General features: G+C 39.3%; 1 protein-coding gene across 1 annotated transcript in view; it reads right to left on the bottom strand.

The window, feature by feature from the left end:
* Nucleotides 1-2,601: 2,601 nt before the first annotated feature.
* The window catches only part of CREBL2 (cAMP responsive element binding protein like 2), a 30,942-nt gene continuing 16,829 nt past the window's right edge, over nucleotides 2,602-16,714 (bottom strand). The window contains exons 2-4 of the mRNA XM_050748293.1: nucleotides 10,905-11,102; nucleotides 9,182-9,326; nucleotides 2,602-5,722 (exon numbers count right to left, since the gene is read on the bottom strand). Of these exons, the coding sequence (XP_050604250.1) occupies nucleotides 5,718-5,722; nucleotides 9,182-9,326; nucleotides 10,905-11,102 (348 nt within the window). The 3' untranslated portion in view covers nucleotides 2,602-5,717. The remainder of the gene's footprint in view (nucleotides 5,723-9,181; nucleotides 9,327-10,904; nucleotides 11,103-16,714) is intronic.

The raw sequence follows: 16,714 nt of genomic DNA, 5'->3' as shown, positions 1-16,714 counted from the left end.
TCTTTTGGTTGATTTCTCTCTTTTGGAGTGGGAATATTTACCCAATACGTGTACCTCTTTTGTATCTTGGAAGTAACTTGTTTTTGATCGTACAGGCTCATAAGTGGAAGGGACTTGTGTTGTCTCAGATGAGACTTTGGACTGTGGACTTTTGAGTTAATGCTGGAATTATTTGAGACTTTGGGGGGCTACTGAGAGGGGGATGATTGTACTTTGCAATGTGAGAAGGACATAAGATTTGCAGGGGCCAGGGGCAGAATGATATGGCTTGGAACTGGTCCCCACCAAATCTCATATCAAAATGTAATCCCCAGTGTTGGGAGGTGGGGACTGGTGGGAAGTGACTGGATCATGAGGGTGGAGTTCCCATGAATGGTTTAGTACCATCCCCCTTTGGTACTGTATAGTGAGTGCTCACAAGATCTGGTTGTTTAAAATTGTGTGGTACCCCCTCATCCCTGGTCCCACTCCTGCCATGCAAGATGCCTGCTCTTGCTTTGTCTTCCATCATGACTGTAAGTTTCCTGAGGCCTCCTCAGTCATGCTTCCTGTACAGCCTGCAGAACCACATGTGAGCCAATCAAACCTCTTTTCTTTATAAATTACCCAGTCTCAAGTATTTCTTTATAGCAATGAGAGAATGGACTAATACAGCCCCTATATGAACTATCTTCCTCCTTCTGAAAAAAGGCTTGGCTATCTTTTTGTTTTCTTTCTTCCTTACTTTTTTGATATTCTTTCTCTTCCTTTGTGGCAGATGAGGCCTGTCCTTGCTTGAGAAGGAGCAGGTTTAGAGGTATTTATTTATTGCCATAAGTCTTGTAGAAACTTTTCTTGTGATGCTGACAAGCATGGTCTCTGTTCCACTTAAGTGGTAACATCGGAAACTCAGAGTTGGCTTGGGACAGCCTTTGGCCTATTTCGTTCTGGACTATTCAAGCCCACCTAGCTTAGGCACAGGTGTTGTCACATCCACCCCATAGACTTGATTACACAAGAGGATAAACCTGGGCTCAGGTTTATAATGTGCTTGCCAAGCACCGCTTTCCTTCTCAGGAAAGGGTTGCTGAGGCATGGTAAGATTGGATTGGGTTCTGTTGGATCATGGGAAAATTTTCCTGCCCAAATATTTATCTTACTGCAAAGTCAAAATGGCCTGTAAGCCAGAGTTCACTGTCCAGCTCTAGCCCTCCTCAATCCAGGAGTGTCTGGTGAACTCTATCACAACACAGTAGGTGAATTGGTTGTGCCTGCTTTTACCCTAAGGCTTAAGATTTCAGCTGATTCGGCTGGGCGTGTTGGCTCACACCTGTAATCCCAACACTTTGGGAGGCCAAGGCAGGCGGATCGCCTGATGTGAGGAGTTCAAGACCAGCCTGTCCAGCATGGTGAAACTCCATCTCTACTAAAAAGACAAAAAAATTAGCTGGGTGTGGGGGCACATGCCTGTAATCCCAGCTACCCAGGAGGCTGAGGCAGGAGAATCATTTGAACCCAGGAGGTGGAGGCTACAGTAAGCTGAGATGGCACCACTGCACTCCAGCCTGGGTGACAGAGCAAGACTCCATCTCAAAAATAATTCAGCTGATTCACTTCCTAGTCATTTCTAGAGTTGGACTGCATATTCTTTTGTGACCCATAACAGTTTCTGAGTCAGAACGACCATGTGTCTGTGAACCAATCTGAATTTGATACGGACATCTCCAAGCTGCCTAAAACTTTATATAGAGTTCTTCTAGCTCTATGTGTCCTTTAATCATACACATTTTGGAACTCCAGTGTGCCTGCTCTGGGAAATGCAATGCTAGCCTACATTGGGCCTTTTTCAGTGGTGTGTTAGAAACTGACTGAGGGGGTGGGGGATTCACAATCTGCAGCAATTTCTAATTTCTATGATATAAATATTCCTACCATTGTCCATTAAAAGCTACCAACCTGATGTCACTGCACATCAAGTTGGGAAGAGATGCACGCAATTGGTTCTCCTCTGGGGAGCCAGCAAAAGCCAGCCGCAACACACCACGGCTCTGCACATTTTTAAAAAGGCACCCCCTGGTGGATAAATTAAGACAGGTATCCCCTTTGGGCAAATTAGAAAAAGACATCTCTTCTGGGGAGACCTGTGCCACATGTACACCTTAGTGAGAAGGCAGGAGCCCCTTCCTCCACACATAGCTTGTTGAGGGGAATGTGAACTAGATTTTTAGGTCCATTCGCCTCCTTAACTGCGTACTTTTGTGCAGTGCAAAATCAGCTCAACCTTACAAGGCAGTCCAGCCACTGATTCATGACCACCTCGTAGTTAAGTGAAATGGATGGAATAGAAGAGAGCCAAGTTACCAAGCAGTCTGAAAGCCTGCTTTATGCGGATAATTATAGGATGATATTGCCAGATGGAATATTAGTTGTTCTTAATGTTAGTCTAATCAAAAGAAGGCTATTATTGCTAAAAAGGGCCTCCAACTATACCATTCCAAGGACAGACATGATATAGCTAAGATGACTTGGGAAATGTGATATCTACAGTACTACATAGAGTCCAACTCACTAAATATATTGATCTTTAGTGATTTAAATCCTAACAATAGTCAAACACAGGCATAATGTGAATATTTAAATTTAATGTAGTTCTTTCCTATTTAACAAACAGTTTTCTGTAACTCCTATTTAGGCTACCAATTACCCTGTGAAAGTTATCCTCCCCCCTTTTTTACAGATGAGAAAGCAGGTTGAGAGATCAAATAATTCAAGGTGACTCAAAAAATAATTCAAGGTGACTCTTCTTTTAAAAACTAAGTATGTAATGGATAATATGCAACTGATTTCTTATGAAACATAACATTTATGTTTTTAGATTTTCTTTGCCTTTAACTCAAGGTAAGTCCAGTTTAAACCTGTACTTTTTGTAATTAGCCAAATCAAATGATCATAATTCAAAGATGCTAAAATAGAATGCTACACAGTGATGCTGATAAATACTGTCGATTAGCCAGCAAACAGTAATGTGAATTTGCTGCAGGACGATCATTCTGATTTAGATATAATAGAAAGATTTTAGATAAAATAGAAAACTTTTTAAAGAAATTCAACTATATCCTAAAACTTGACCTGGTCAAACTTATTCCATATTATATTCAGCTGCTCTAATATACAGCAGGTTGAAGATAAAATAATGACAGAATTTGACTGGTCTAAACATACAAATATATTTTCCCCCTTTCTTTCCTTGGGAAAATAAGAAAAAGAAAACATTACTCTGTTTACTCAGAAAGCAAGGAGAGCAGCACCTTCTCCTGGACTCTGTGACTGTCAGCCTTCTTGTCATCACAAGAAGGCGAGGGGTGCCAGGATTTCACTCTGCTGCTCCTTCACTGGAATGGGAAGGAAATGCTCCAGCTGTTTTAATCAGTGACATTTATTAACATGCTTCAAAAGTGACCAAAGTGTCCAGCCAGCACAATAGCCGAGGCAATCAACGTTCTCTTAGTGTGATCTCCTCCAAAATACCAAATAAATAGGTTTAGGAATAACCTCAAATAAATTGTAATTTAACTTCACCCAAAATTACACATCCTCTACCTGAGGATAAAGTCACTGCTCTTCCCTGCTCCTGTAAAAATACTAGCGGGAGGGGAGGAAGCTCAAATGACTCTGTAATTTAGAATTACAACCAGAGAAGAAATACTTCAAGCACAATAGAGACGTTCCATTGAAGAGCCACATTCATTTTGGAATGTTTGTTTTGAAAACAACTCTTCTGGAGGAATTCAAAAGGTACTGAACAAAGCAACATAAAGTAAATCTTGGGTTGTTCTGCAGAATAAACATATACAATTGAGTAGACCAGATGGCAAAAACATACCAATTACAATCTGAATGCTAAATTTAAAACCCTTACATTCTGAAGGCCTGAATATCAACAAATCTATTTATGTTTATGATCCTAAAAAGACATTAAATATTATTAAACCCCCAACTTCCAAAACATGAGAGACCCAGCAAACTGGGCTAGTGGTATCTCAGTACATAGTCACACATGACTAGACTAGACTAGAGATCTGAGTTTGCAACCCAAGTACAAGAGGTCTTTAGGAGCTCAGGCTAAAGGGAGGCACTTTATTCAAATGCATGGCCTGAGAGAAGAGGGAAAGTACCTTGTAATCTTAAACTATGTGGTCCATCGCATGTTCTACCTCAAAGACAATCTAGACTACAGTATCTCCTCTTAAACTGCCAGTTCAGAACACAACGTATTTTATTTGGAAGCTAAGTATTTGCTTCACTCGAGTGAAGAATAATTTAGCAGCGACAGAGAACACAACTCCTGTTTTAACCATGGGAAAGAGAAGAGAGAGTGATAAAGTATCTCGCTGGGGAAATTAAAAGATTTCTGGGTCTGTCTGGGTTTATTATATTATGAGCTTGATTCTTCAACCGTCACTCCATTTGGTAGTCAGGAAGAAAGCACGTGTAGCTGCAAGGGGAACTGGAAAGAATTACCCTGCTCTTCTGCACCCCCAGCCAGGCCCACTAGCTGCAATGCTGTGCACAACTCCAGTTCCAATGCTTCCCTCCACAGTGGAGGCATAGCCAGGGCTGAACCAGATGCATGCCCACAGTGTGTTTCTGGCTCAGAGCCTGTCAGGAAATTCATGTCTGGGAAGAAACTAAGTGTTCTGATGATGGCTATGGTCAATAGATCTACCAGCAATTTGTCCCTTTTTTTGTTACAGATTTTAAGGCAGAAACTCAATCTCAGCAGCTAATTTCATCCTACTTTCTTCAGAAACATTCTCTGATTCAGTTGAGTATGCAAGAAAATGTGTGTGAACATTCACTCCTGTCCTCCCCACATACATATATAGACATACAATAAGAAACATACATACATATATACCCTAGGTTGTCAATGTATGCTGCTGAAATGCCTGAAAGGTTACTTTTCACTTAAAAATAAAATTTGATGAATTATTCTGCAAGTATGGATTTGGCCCTAGCAAATTTTTATAAATATAGTTTGAGAGGACAGCAACAAAGGTTTTAACTAGAAGCTGTCTTCAGGGTTTTCCTGATAGATTTTGTTAGTATGTATTTTATTTAAAACAGGCATATCCTTATGGATTATAAAAATAGAAATGTATATATTTGTTAATACATATTCACAGCTTATGCTGGAATGGCTCACAGGAGAAGTCATGGTTCATGCAGAGAATAAACATTACTCAAGTAAATAAAAATAAGATTAGGTCCATAAAGGCTGAGAACTTACAGTCAGTAATCAGCTCATTTGGTTTCTCTTTGTAGGGCAATCAAAAACATGAAAGGTGGTGATGTAAACACACACAGACATACAATTACATGAATTACATGGAAAGAATATAAATTAACCAATAAAGCAATGTGGAGTTAAGGTGCAAAAATACAATCTTCATCCGTTTTCTCTACTCCTGTGTTTTCAAGCATCACAACATGTTAAATGTCGTGGGTGGCAACACCGACCAGACAGGTCTGAATGTTTGTAGATTTGCTAAGTATTGAAAGTTAAAGCCAGATCCTTTGAGATCTATGATCACACATTTTGGTAGAAACTGCAGATTTACAGAGATGACTACTGAGCAGTAGGTAGTAAATGGAGCCAAGAAGTACACTCTTGCCCATCCATCTTCCATTGGAATCAGAATATTGGCTTCAATCACTGACTCATCTTTATATAATCTTCACCCTGAAAAATAAAAGTTACCAATGTAAGAATGCTTTAAAAGTCAATAAAGTTTAATTAATCTGTTTTAAGATGCACAAAATTTTATTTTCAGTAAGGTTAATTTTAAAAAACACAGACTAAAAAAAAGCTGATTTGGCTTTTTTCCATTAATTTAATTTAGATCAAGGCAAATGTTTTGTTTTTCTAATTTTTAAACATTTCAGTAGCTTTTGGGGTAGAAGTGGTTTTTGGTTATGGGCGAAGTGTATAGTGGTGGAGTCTGAGATTTTAGTGCAGTTGTCAACCTACATGAAGACAAATGTTATCTAATAAAAGTTATCAAAAAGCCAATTTCTTCAATTTTGTAAAAAATATTTAAAACATAAAAAGTTTGTTCTGGCCGGGTGCGGTGGCTTACACCTGTAATCCTAGCCCTTTGGGAGGCCGAGGCAGGTGAATTACCTGAGGTCAGGAGTTCAAGACCAGCCTGGCCAACACGGTGAAACCCCGTCTCTACTAAAAATACAAAAAATTAGCTGGGTGCAGTGGCATGTACCTGTAACCCCAGCTACTCGGGAGGCTGAGGCAGGAGAATCGCTTGAACCCAGGAGGCACAGGTTTCAGTAAGCCGAGATTGCGCCACTGCACTCCAGCCTGGGTGACAGAGCGAGACTTTGTCTCAAAAAAAAAAAAAAAGTTGTTCTGTGCTCCCAGAAGTTGACCTAAAAAAAAAAAATTAATTAAAAAAAAGGTTTGCAACATTTCCTTATAGCTATTTAAAGTGCTCCCAGAGTAATAACAATAATGAAGAAATCAACATAGGACATATTCATTTTAAAGTCTCCAGTTCCTTCAACAAATGTTGCTTGGACAACTAGATACTCACATGCAACACATGGACTCCCACCTTACACCATATAGAAGAATTAATTCACAATGGATCAACCACCCAAATAAAAGAGTGAAAACCATAAAATTCTTAGAAAACATGAGGCAGGTAAATCTTCATAACTGTGGATTTGGCAATGGAGTCTTAGATATGACACCAAAAGCATGAGTAACAAAAGAATAAAAATCGATAAATTGGACTTCAACAAAATTAAAATATTTTGTGCATCAAAGAACACTATCAACAAAGTGAAAAGAAGCCTAGAGAAGGGGAAAAAATATCTGCAAATCATGTAACTGATAAAGGTTTTGCAACCACAGTAAAGAACTGTTACCACTCAACGACAAAACCTAATTAAAGATTAGCAAGGGACTTGGACATTTCTCCAAAGAATACATACAAATGGCCAACAAGCACATGAAAATATGTTCAACATCATTAGACATTAGGGAAATGCAAATAAAACACAATGAGGTATCACTCCATACCCATTAGGATGGCTATAGTTTTAAAAAATGGAAAATAAGTATTGATGAGATGTGGACAAATTGGAACAGACATACATTGCTGGTGGGAATGTAAAATGTTTCAGGTACTATGGAAAACAGTTTGACTATTCCTCAAAAATTAAACATAGAATTGCCATATGACCCAGCAATTTGACTCCTAGTTGTATATACAAATGAATTCAAAACAGGTATGCAAACAAATACTGTACACACATGTTCAGAGCAGTACTATTCACAATATCCGAGAAGTAAAAACATATGTCCATCAATGGATAAACAACTGTATATTGTTTATCCATTGATTACTTGACCATAAACAGGAATTAAATACTGGTGATACACGCTACAATGTGGATGAACCTTGAAAACATTAGGCCGGGCGCGGTGGCTCAAGCCTGTAATCCCAGCACTTTGGGAGGCCGAGACGGGCGGATCATGAGGTCAGGAGATCGAGACCATCCTGGCTAACCCCGTGAAACCCCGTCTCTACTAAAAAATATAAAAAAACTAGCCGGGCGAGGTGGCGGGCGCCTGCAGTCCCAGCTACTCGGGAGGCTGAGGCAGGAGAATGGCGTAAACCTGGGAGGCGGAGCTTGCAGTGAGCTGAGATCCGGCCACTGCACTCCAGCCTGGGTGACAGAGCGAGACTCCGTCTCAAAAAAAAAAAAAAAAAAAAAAAAAAAAAAAACATTATACTAGGTGACAGAAGCCAGACACAAAAAGTCACATACTGTATAGATTCCATGTATATAAAATATTAATATATAGAATAGGTAAATCCATAGAGACAGAAAGCAGATTCATGGTTGCAAGGGCTTGGCGGAAGTGGGCAATGGGAATTAACTGGTTAATGGGTTCAGGATTATCTTTTGAGGTGATCAAATGTTTTGTAACTACATAGACGGGATGGTTGCACAACATTGTGAATGTACTAAATGGCTCTCAATTTTTACGTTAAGTGAATTTTACTTCAATTAAAACAATCCTTACAGTGATGGCTACTGCACTAGGGAGCCTGGACTAGGTGAGGACGGGTTCTACCATTAAAGCTGTGTGACCTTGGGCACCTTACCCAGCCTTTTGCTATTTTTTTCATCTATAAAATAAGTATAATTCCTTAACACAATCATTGTAGGGAATATTTAAGATAAATATAAATGAAAGTACTTTGTAAACTGTAAATCGAAATACAAATAAAGGTAGTATTATTAACAAAAAGCTAGATTAGTGCCACTCCCATTTATGGACTAAGTCTATTAATAATAAAATTTTGATAAATTTATCAGTTGCTCTTTATAGACTCCATGTAAAACGCATTTTAATATTTAGAATCTGATGCCATTTCTTTTTTTTTTCTTTCTTTTTTTTTTTTTTTTTTTGAGACGAAGTCTTGCTCTGTTGCCCAGGCTGGAATACAATGGCATGATCTTAGCTTACTGCAACCTCCACTTCCCAGGTTAAAGCAATTCTTGTGCCTCAGACTCCTGAGTAGCTGGGATTACAAGCACACACCACTACGCTTAAGTTTTGTATTTTTAATAGAAATAGGGTTCACCATGCTGGCCAGGGTGGTCTCAAACTCCTGGCCTCAAGTGATCTGCCTTCCTCCGCCTCCCAAAGTGCTGGGACTACAGGCAGAAGCCACCACACCTGGCCAGAATCTAATGCCCTTTCACTTGCTTATTAGTGTATTAAAAATGGCATCAACATTTTATTTAAAGACATACTAAGAAAAGTGGTCAACAGAAACCCTACCTTGAGATACCCCTTTTTTTCCTCCTTTTGAGACAGGGTCTCACAATCATGGCTCACCGCAGTCTCAACCTCCCTGGGCTCAGGTGATCCTCCCACCTCAGCCTCTCGAATACCTGGGATTACAGGTGTGCACCACCATGTCCAGCGAATTTTTGTATTTTTTTGTAGAGATGGCGTTTTGCCATGTTGCCCTGGCTGGTCTTGAACTCCTGGGCTCAAGTGATCTGCCCACCTCAGCCTCCCAAAGTGCTAGGATTATAAGCATGAGCCACTGTGCGCAGCCAAGATACCCTCTTAAATATAAAGTCTCCCATTGATTGTACTTACAGGAATTGCTATTAGCGTCTGTCTTCCCAGCCTTGGTATGCCTGCTTGAGTTCTGCTGAGATTTGTTCTGCTCTTCTCCAGTGAGTAAGGCCTTTATTTCAGAAGGGATTTTTCCTTGGTCCATTGCCATGCACCACTGCTTGTACTGAAATATGTAAAACATATTTAAATAAACCTTTACTCCTCAGAGTTCAGGAACCACTGGTAGAAATCCTAGACATAAGAACTCCCATGGCTAGAAGTCATGTTCGCTGCTGGGAAACCCACTTTCCATGGTATTACCTATTTATAAACTGAAGACATGTATGAGATCTGCCATCTTTCAGAAGAGGTGGAAAAACAGCTGCTGAATCGTCTTTGATGTATTGGAGTGTTCCTCAGATTTAAAAGGCCCCTGTGGTTAAAAGGACATCTCCCCACAGTGGGCCACTAGTTAGAATTCATCTTTTATATATATATGTACACTTGTCACAGTATTATTTCTACTCCCAAAACAAAGAAAGAAATGTCAGTAATTTTCTTTCTCTCTTTAACAAGTAATCATTAAACGTCTACTATCTACCAGAGTGCATGCTAGGGACTTTGGGGGTATACAAAGACAAAGCTGACCAAAGATCCTGCCCTCAAGTGGCTTACACTGCAGAAAGTAAGAAATGATTGATAGCATGTCACATATTCAACATATCAAAAAAATCTACTGAATAGTATATATCTGGACAATATATACAACACTGTTCATGTCCCTCTCTTCGTGTTCCAACCTTGTTGTCTTACTTTCTAAAAACCTATGGAAGCCTGTCCCAGTTGTATGATGATCACTGTAATATCATCTCTCTCTTCTGTCACTTCCTTCCTCAACTCACAATAATGGAGTTTCAATTCTGTTTTATCTACTCTCTTTCACATTTTTACAGCCACTGTCCAACATCTGAATGGATGAGTGAATAAAACATGTAAAATAAATAAAGTCACTTGGCCAGGTGCGGTGACTCACGCCTGTAATCCCAGCACTTTGGGAGGCCAACGCAGGTGGATCACGAGGTCAGGAGATCGAGACCATCCTGGCTAACACAGTGAAACCCCGTCTCTACTAAAAATACAAAAAAAATTAGCTGGGCGTGGTGGCAGGCGCCTGTAGTCCCAGCTGCTTGGGAGGCTGACGCAGGAGAATGACGTGAACCCGGGAGGCGGAACTTGTGGTGAGCCGAGATCGCGCCACTGCACCCCAGGCTGGGCAACAGAGCAAGACTCTGTCTCAAAAAAGTAAACTGTAAAAATTTAAAAAATAATAAATAAAGTCACTTAAACACGAATGGTTTTGCCATGCACAGTTACACATTGTTATATTGCTTTGTCCACTTGCCAATATATTGTGAGTATCTTTCTACATCAGTAAATAGATGTGCATTGTGATTTTTTACTGGCTACGAAGTAGTCCAATATATGAATGTAGTAACATTTATTTAACCAGTCCTTTATTGTTGTCCATCTGGGTTATTTTCCATTTTCTTCTCTCATAAACAGTTCCTCAGTGTGACAGTCATGTACACTCCGCTCCCACCAGCAGTGTATGAAGATGCCTATTTGCCCCCATCCTGGCTAACAGGTTAATAGTCTCTCCAATGTTTGCCAACTGGACAGGTGATAACTGGTATCTTCGTATTTTAATGTGTTATTTATTTGTTAGGGTGATTTTTTCATGTGTTTATTGACAATTTCTTACCATTTCCAGTTCCTCTCTGAGGGCACATATAGCTCTTTCTCGACTGGATACCAACTCTTCCAAATACTGATATCTCAGCTTTTTTCGGGCTCGGCATTCTCTCGCACTCTGGCGGCTCCTCTCAAGTTTCGCTTTCAAGTCAATTTTGGCTGGCTTCCGACCACGTTTACCGGGCTTCTTTACTTTGCCTCCAACCACCTTCAGCAAGCGAGAGAAGAAATAATTTTTCCCTTAGTTCTGTGTACAGAAAAGTGACTATGGCTGCATATTAGCAAAGAGAACATTTACAAACAAAACTTGAGTGAAGCCTATGGAACTAAGAAAGCATAATCCCATCAAATGCCTTCTGGGTCTTTGCCTCATAATTTATTTTCTGACACTTTTGAAACCATGAACGTGAAAGAAAAAATAATGTACATTTTAATTATTTATTTGATAATGAAGTTTAAATAGCTCACCAGTAAACTTTATAAACCATACGGAGATGGATAATAAAAAACTAAAAAATATCTAGTAAATATTTTGTTCATGATTTTTTTTTTTTTTTTCCCAGACAGGGTCTCACTCTGTCACTCAGCCTGGAGTTCAGTGGCACAATCACAGCTAACTGCAGCCTCGACCTCCAGGGCTCAGGTGATCCTCCCACCTCAGCCTCCCCGGTCGCTATAACTATAGGCGTGAGCCACCATGCCTAGCTAATTTTTGTATTTTTGTTGTTGTTTTTAGAGATGGGGTTCCACCCATGTTGCCCAGGCTGGTCTCCAACTCCTGGGCTTAAGTGATCTATTTGCCTTGGCCTCCCAAAGTGCTAGGAGTAAGCCATGGTCCAGGCACCCTCTTTTTTTGTTTTTTGTTTTTTTGAGACAGTTTCTCGCTCACTCTGTTACCCAGGCTGGAGCACAGTGGCACCATCATAGCTCACTGCGGTCTTGAATTCCTGAGCTCAAGTGATCTTCTGCCTCAGCCTCCCTAGTAGCTGGGTCTAGGTTTTTTTAAATGCCTGGCTAATTAAAAAAAAAAAAAAAAAAATTGTTTTGTAGAGCTGGGGTCTTGCTATGTTGACCAGGCTGGTCTCAAACTCCTGGCCTCAAGCGATCCTCCTGCCTCAGCCTCTCAAAGTGCTGGGATTACAGGTGTGAGCCACTGTGCCTGGACTCATTAAGAAGTTTTTATTGCCTTGAGAAAATAATTCCAACAAAATACATTTAAAGAACTCAACATTCGAAACTGTAAGTTCATTATGATCTCAACATTATAAAACAATACATAGAAGAAAGGACGTAAACAAGGTCAATGAAGACTTCTCTGATAGGTGTAATTATAAATAGCTTTTCCTCACCTATATTTTTATGATTTTCAAATTAGATAATAAAATATAAAATATGTGTATAAAATTATATATATAAAAATAAATATGTATCCTAAGGAATTTGGCTATAAATTCCTTCAACTTTGTTGAGCCCAAAGGAACACACAGAAGTCTCAACTGTCTTAGTAGATTTCTACCTGCTCCCACTGATGTCATAAAGCAACCTCTCAATATCCCTGTTACTCAGTTACCTGCCTAGGCACAATTATTAGGTGACTGGCAAAGTAATTTAATCTTCTTTGTTGTTTAGCTTTGAAACATTCCCCAGTTTTTATGCAAGATGCAACTATGTGGTAAAGATGATGACTTATTAAACACTTGAACCTGAACTTACACATCAAGTAAGTGTTCTTCAATGCAGTCACATTGAAAGGGGGTACATTTCATCAACTAAGTGTTCTTCAATGCAGTCACCTTGAAAGGGAGTACATTTTTTCCAATAATGCCACAATTCAAAGATTTTTTGGAAAGTAGTATTGGAGCCAGTTTTTATAAGTTTTATAAGGCATAACAATATGTTAGAGCTATACACTATTCTTTAAATTCCCAATCTGATTATCCACTTTCTTTATCTGACAAGGTTCTGAATGACTGATGTCTAGCTCTTTCTGAAAATTGCCCTCAAAGAATAAAAATTTTACACATTTAGTGTCCTGACAGGAATATTGCTAAGGCTTTAAAGGCAATTCTAAAAGAGAAGATGCAAAAATCAAACACTGGCAAATTATTAGAATAAATGTAGATGCCTTCCCAGGTAGCAAAACTCAAAGGGTCAATATCTGTTTGGATACAAAAACTTGGATTTGTTTGAAATACTATTAGTATCACATTCACAAAGCTAAGCACCCTAAAAAGATCAGATAATTACTAAGTCTGTTAGGTAAAGAAAACCAAGCTTTAAATGTGAATCAGCCACATTTACCAAACTCTGTCATATTATGATGGCCAACCATTGTATCTAGCATTTTGTGGGGTGGCTCTGAAATGAGGCAGATTACTCCAAGGCTCTGGGGAAAAACAAAATATGTCCTTTCCACCACCATCTTAAAAGCCAGGTGCAGAGGCCGGGCGCGGTGGCTCAAGCCTGTAATCCCAGCACTTTGGGAGGCCGAGACGGGAGGATCACAAGGTCAGGAGATCGAGACCATCCTGGCTAACATGGTGAAACCCCGTCTCTACTAAAAATACAAAAAACTAGCCGGGCGAGGTGGCGGGCGCCTGTAGTCCCAGCTACTAGGGAGGCTGAGGCAGGAGAATGGTGTAAACCCAGGAGGCGGAGCTTGCAGTGAGCTGAGATCCGGCCACTGCACTCCAGCCTGGGCGACAGAGCGAGACTCCGTCTCAAAAAAAAAAAAAAAAAAAAAAAAAAAAAAAGCCAGGTGCCTCAGTACTACTTCCAAGTTAGTTTCAAGTTTTCAAAATCTGGTCTTTTAAAACTTTTCTCTTCTGCATCATCGTCATGTTTTTTATTTGTTTGTTTTGAGATGGAGTCTTGCTCTTGTCGCCCAGGCTGGAGTGCAATGGCGCGATCTCAGCTCACTGCAACCTCCTCCTCCCAGGTTCAAGCAATTCTCCTGCCTCAGCCTCCTGAGTAGCTGGGATTACAGGTGCCCACCTCAGGTGATCCACCGGGCCTGGCCCAATCGTCATGTTTTTATTACATTATAACAATATACATCTATCTGGGCACGGTGACTCACACCTGTAATCCCAGCACTTTGGGAGGACGAGGCAGGTGGATCACCTGAGGTCAGGAGTTCGAGACCAGCCTGGCCAGTATGGTGAAATCCCATCTCTACTAAAAATATAAAACTTAGCCGGGCATAGTGGTGGGCACCTGTAATCCCAGTTACTTGGGAGGAGGCTGAGGCAGAAGAATCGCTAGAACCTGGGAGGCTGAGGTGGCAGTGGGCCAAGATCGGGCCACTGCACTCCAGGCTAGATGACAACAGCAAGACCCCAACTCAAAAAAAAAAAAAAAACCAGCCAGGCGCGGTGGCTCACGCCTGTAATCCCAGCACTTTGGCAGGCCGAGGCGGGCAGATCACAAGGTCAGGAGATCGAGACCATCCTGGCTAACATGGTGAAACCCCGTCTCTACTAAAAATACAAAAAATTAGCCGGGTGTGGTGGCGGGCACCTGTAGTCCCAGCAACTCGGGAGGCTGAGGCAGGAGAATGGCGTAAACCCGGGAGGCAGAGCTTGCAGTGAGAGGAGATCTCGCCACTGCACTCCAGCCTGGGGGACAGAGCGAGACTCTGTCTCAAAACAACAACAACAACAAAAAACCTATCTATCTATCTATCTATGAAACTTTCTTCAGAGCCAAATATTTGAAAGCAACTGCAGGATGACCTAGTGCATCCAAATATTACAATGGACTAAATTTAAAATTATCCTCATATCTCATCAATTGCATAATTTTAATAAAATATTTTGAAATCACCCTGCGTTAAAATAAAGTGTATTTACTACTGAATACACTTTTTGAAAAGCTTATATGTACTACATCGAGAACTCATGTCTACAGTGAAATAAATGAATAATGACATCTATTCTTTATGTAGTAAAATGAGTCATTAATCACACAACACTATAATCCAATACTTCATATATTGCTGTTTTTAATTAATTCAGGAGTAGCTGATTTTGAGAAGCCAGAAAGAGAACACAGTGTACTTCATGGACTTCACTGATTTTTGAAACAAATCTACCAATCATAAAAATATAAAATAAAAGCTATAACCCTTTGTTTAGTTTTCATGGTAGCAAAATATTTTAATTGGATCTGTGTTCTTCCATTTTTTTTTATTAGCAAGGCATAGTAAATGAATCTAAGGTTTCTGTATTTTATGTCATCTACTATAAAGTCACATTTAAAACATATAATCACCACTTCTCTAGCTTAACTTTTCCTCATTAATAAGCCGAATGTTTTGGCTTTTTGTAACAGCTAATGCCTAAAGTTCCAAGAGAGTCAAGTGTATCACAGGATTATTATAAATCTTAGCTATAACAATGTATATGAGACTACTTTGTAAAGAAAAAAATTATTTGGTAAAAGGAATTTGAGGAGATAAAAAAATAAAAGAGAAAAAAGTATCATACAAATGTAGGTTAGTACTAGTTGCCTTAACAACTGAACTTTATATATATCATAAGCCATAAAGACTGAGGAACAGATAGGGGAAGTTAATTAGAAACCAAGAACCAGCAGCTAAAACTGAAATCAAGCCCACTAATTCCTTAAATTAATTCCTGGGCCAAAAGACCATTCTTCACAATTCATAACGTTTTCAAAAACTCAAGGATAACCACATTGTTCCCTTGCTCTTTTGTGATACTTCTGTGAGGAAACATATTAATATGCACAAACAAAAGTACTGACTTTCATGTACCAACATAAACTCCAAAGAAAACTATGAAAATAACCCCACACATCCAGCTTTTTTTTCCTGTTCTGATTTTATTTCTATTTACATAGAGTCAGGTGCAAATTTAAACAGCTGGCTTTAAAACAGTATACCTCTTTACCCACTATCCATTTTATATCTTTTTCCACCCTAGAGCACATTTGTGAGATGCAGACAGTGAGCCCGAGGGAAAACAATACCTGTCTCCCGACCTCCAACCACTTAGAAAAGAAACCTGCTAGCCAGTGATTTTTTCTTACCCTTCACAGAGAGCTTCTTTCACAAAGGTGGGCTATTAAAGATGTTAGACATCAGTAAGGTTTTTGAAATACTAAGTCTGTCTTCATTATATGTCAAAAGTGTTAAAGTCTACCGATTACAAGCAAGACTGAAGGTCCCAATTTTCCAACTCCCTGTTTTAAACACTTTCTCTTTTAAGACAAGCTAAAACTAAAGGTCATGACTTTTTCAAAGTAAGCACCTGGAACTGTGTCATATAATTCTTAGTACCTGGTAATCAGTATTTAATAAATGACAGTTAAAAAACAAAAGACATTCCTAAGTAACCAATGTGTCAAAGAGGATTGTGATTACGAGAGAAATTAGAAAAATACTTTAAGGAAAATAGATGGCAATTGTGATTACAAGGGAAATTAGAAAAATACTTTGAGATGAAAAAAAAGGAAATACAACATACTAAAACTTAAGGGGTACAACTGGAGCATTCCTCAGAGGGAGCTGAACATACCTTTTTTTTTTTTTTTTTTTTTTAAAGAAGAAAGGTTTCAAATCAGTAATACAATCTTCCACCTTAAGAAACTAGCAAAAGAAGAGCAAATTAAACATAAAGCAAGTAGATGGAATGTAATAATAAATAGTAGGCAGAGCGGAATAAAATAGAGAATGGAAATACAACAGAGAAAAATCAATGAAACCAAAAGATGGTTCCTCAAAAGGATCAACAAAATTTACCAATCTTTAGCTAGACTGACCATTAGAGAAAGAGAAAACTCAAAAATACTAAAATG

Source organism: Macaca thibetana, chromosome 11 (assembly GCF_024542745.1).
Source record: "Macaca thibetana thibetana isolate TM-01 chromosome 11, ASM2454274v1, whole genome shotgun sequence".
NCBI classification, from domain to species: Eukaryota; Metazoa; Chordata; class Mammalia; order Primates; family Cercopithecidae; genus Macaca; species Macaca thibetana.
Note: the sequence above shows the minus strand (reverse complement) of the source record. Positions and strands in the feature narration are given on the sequence as shown.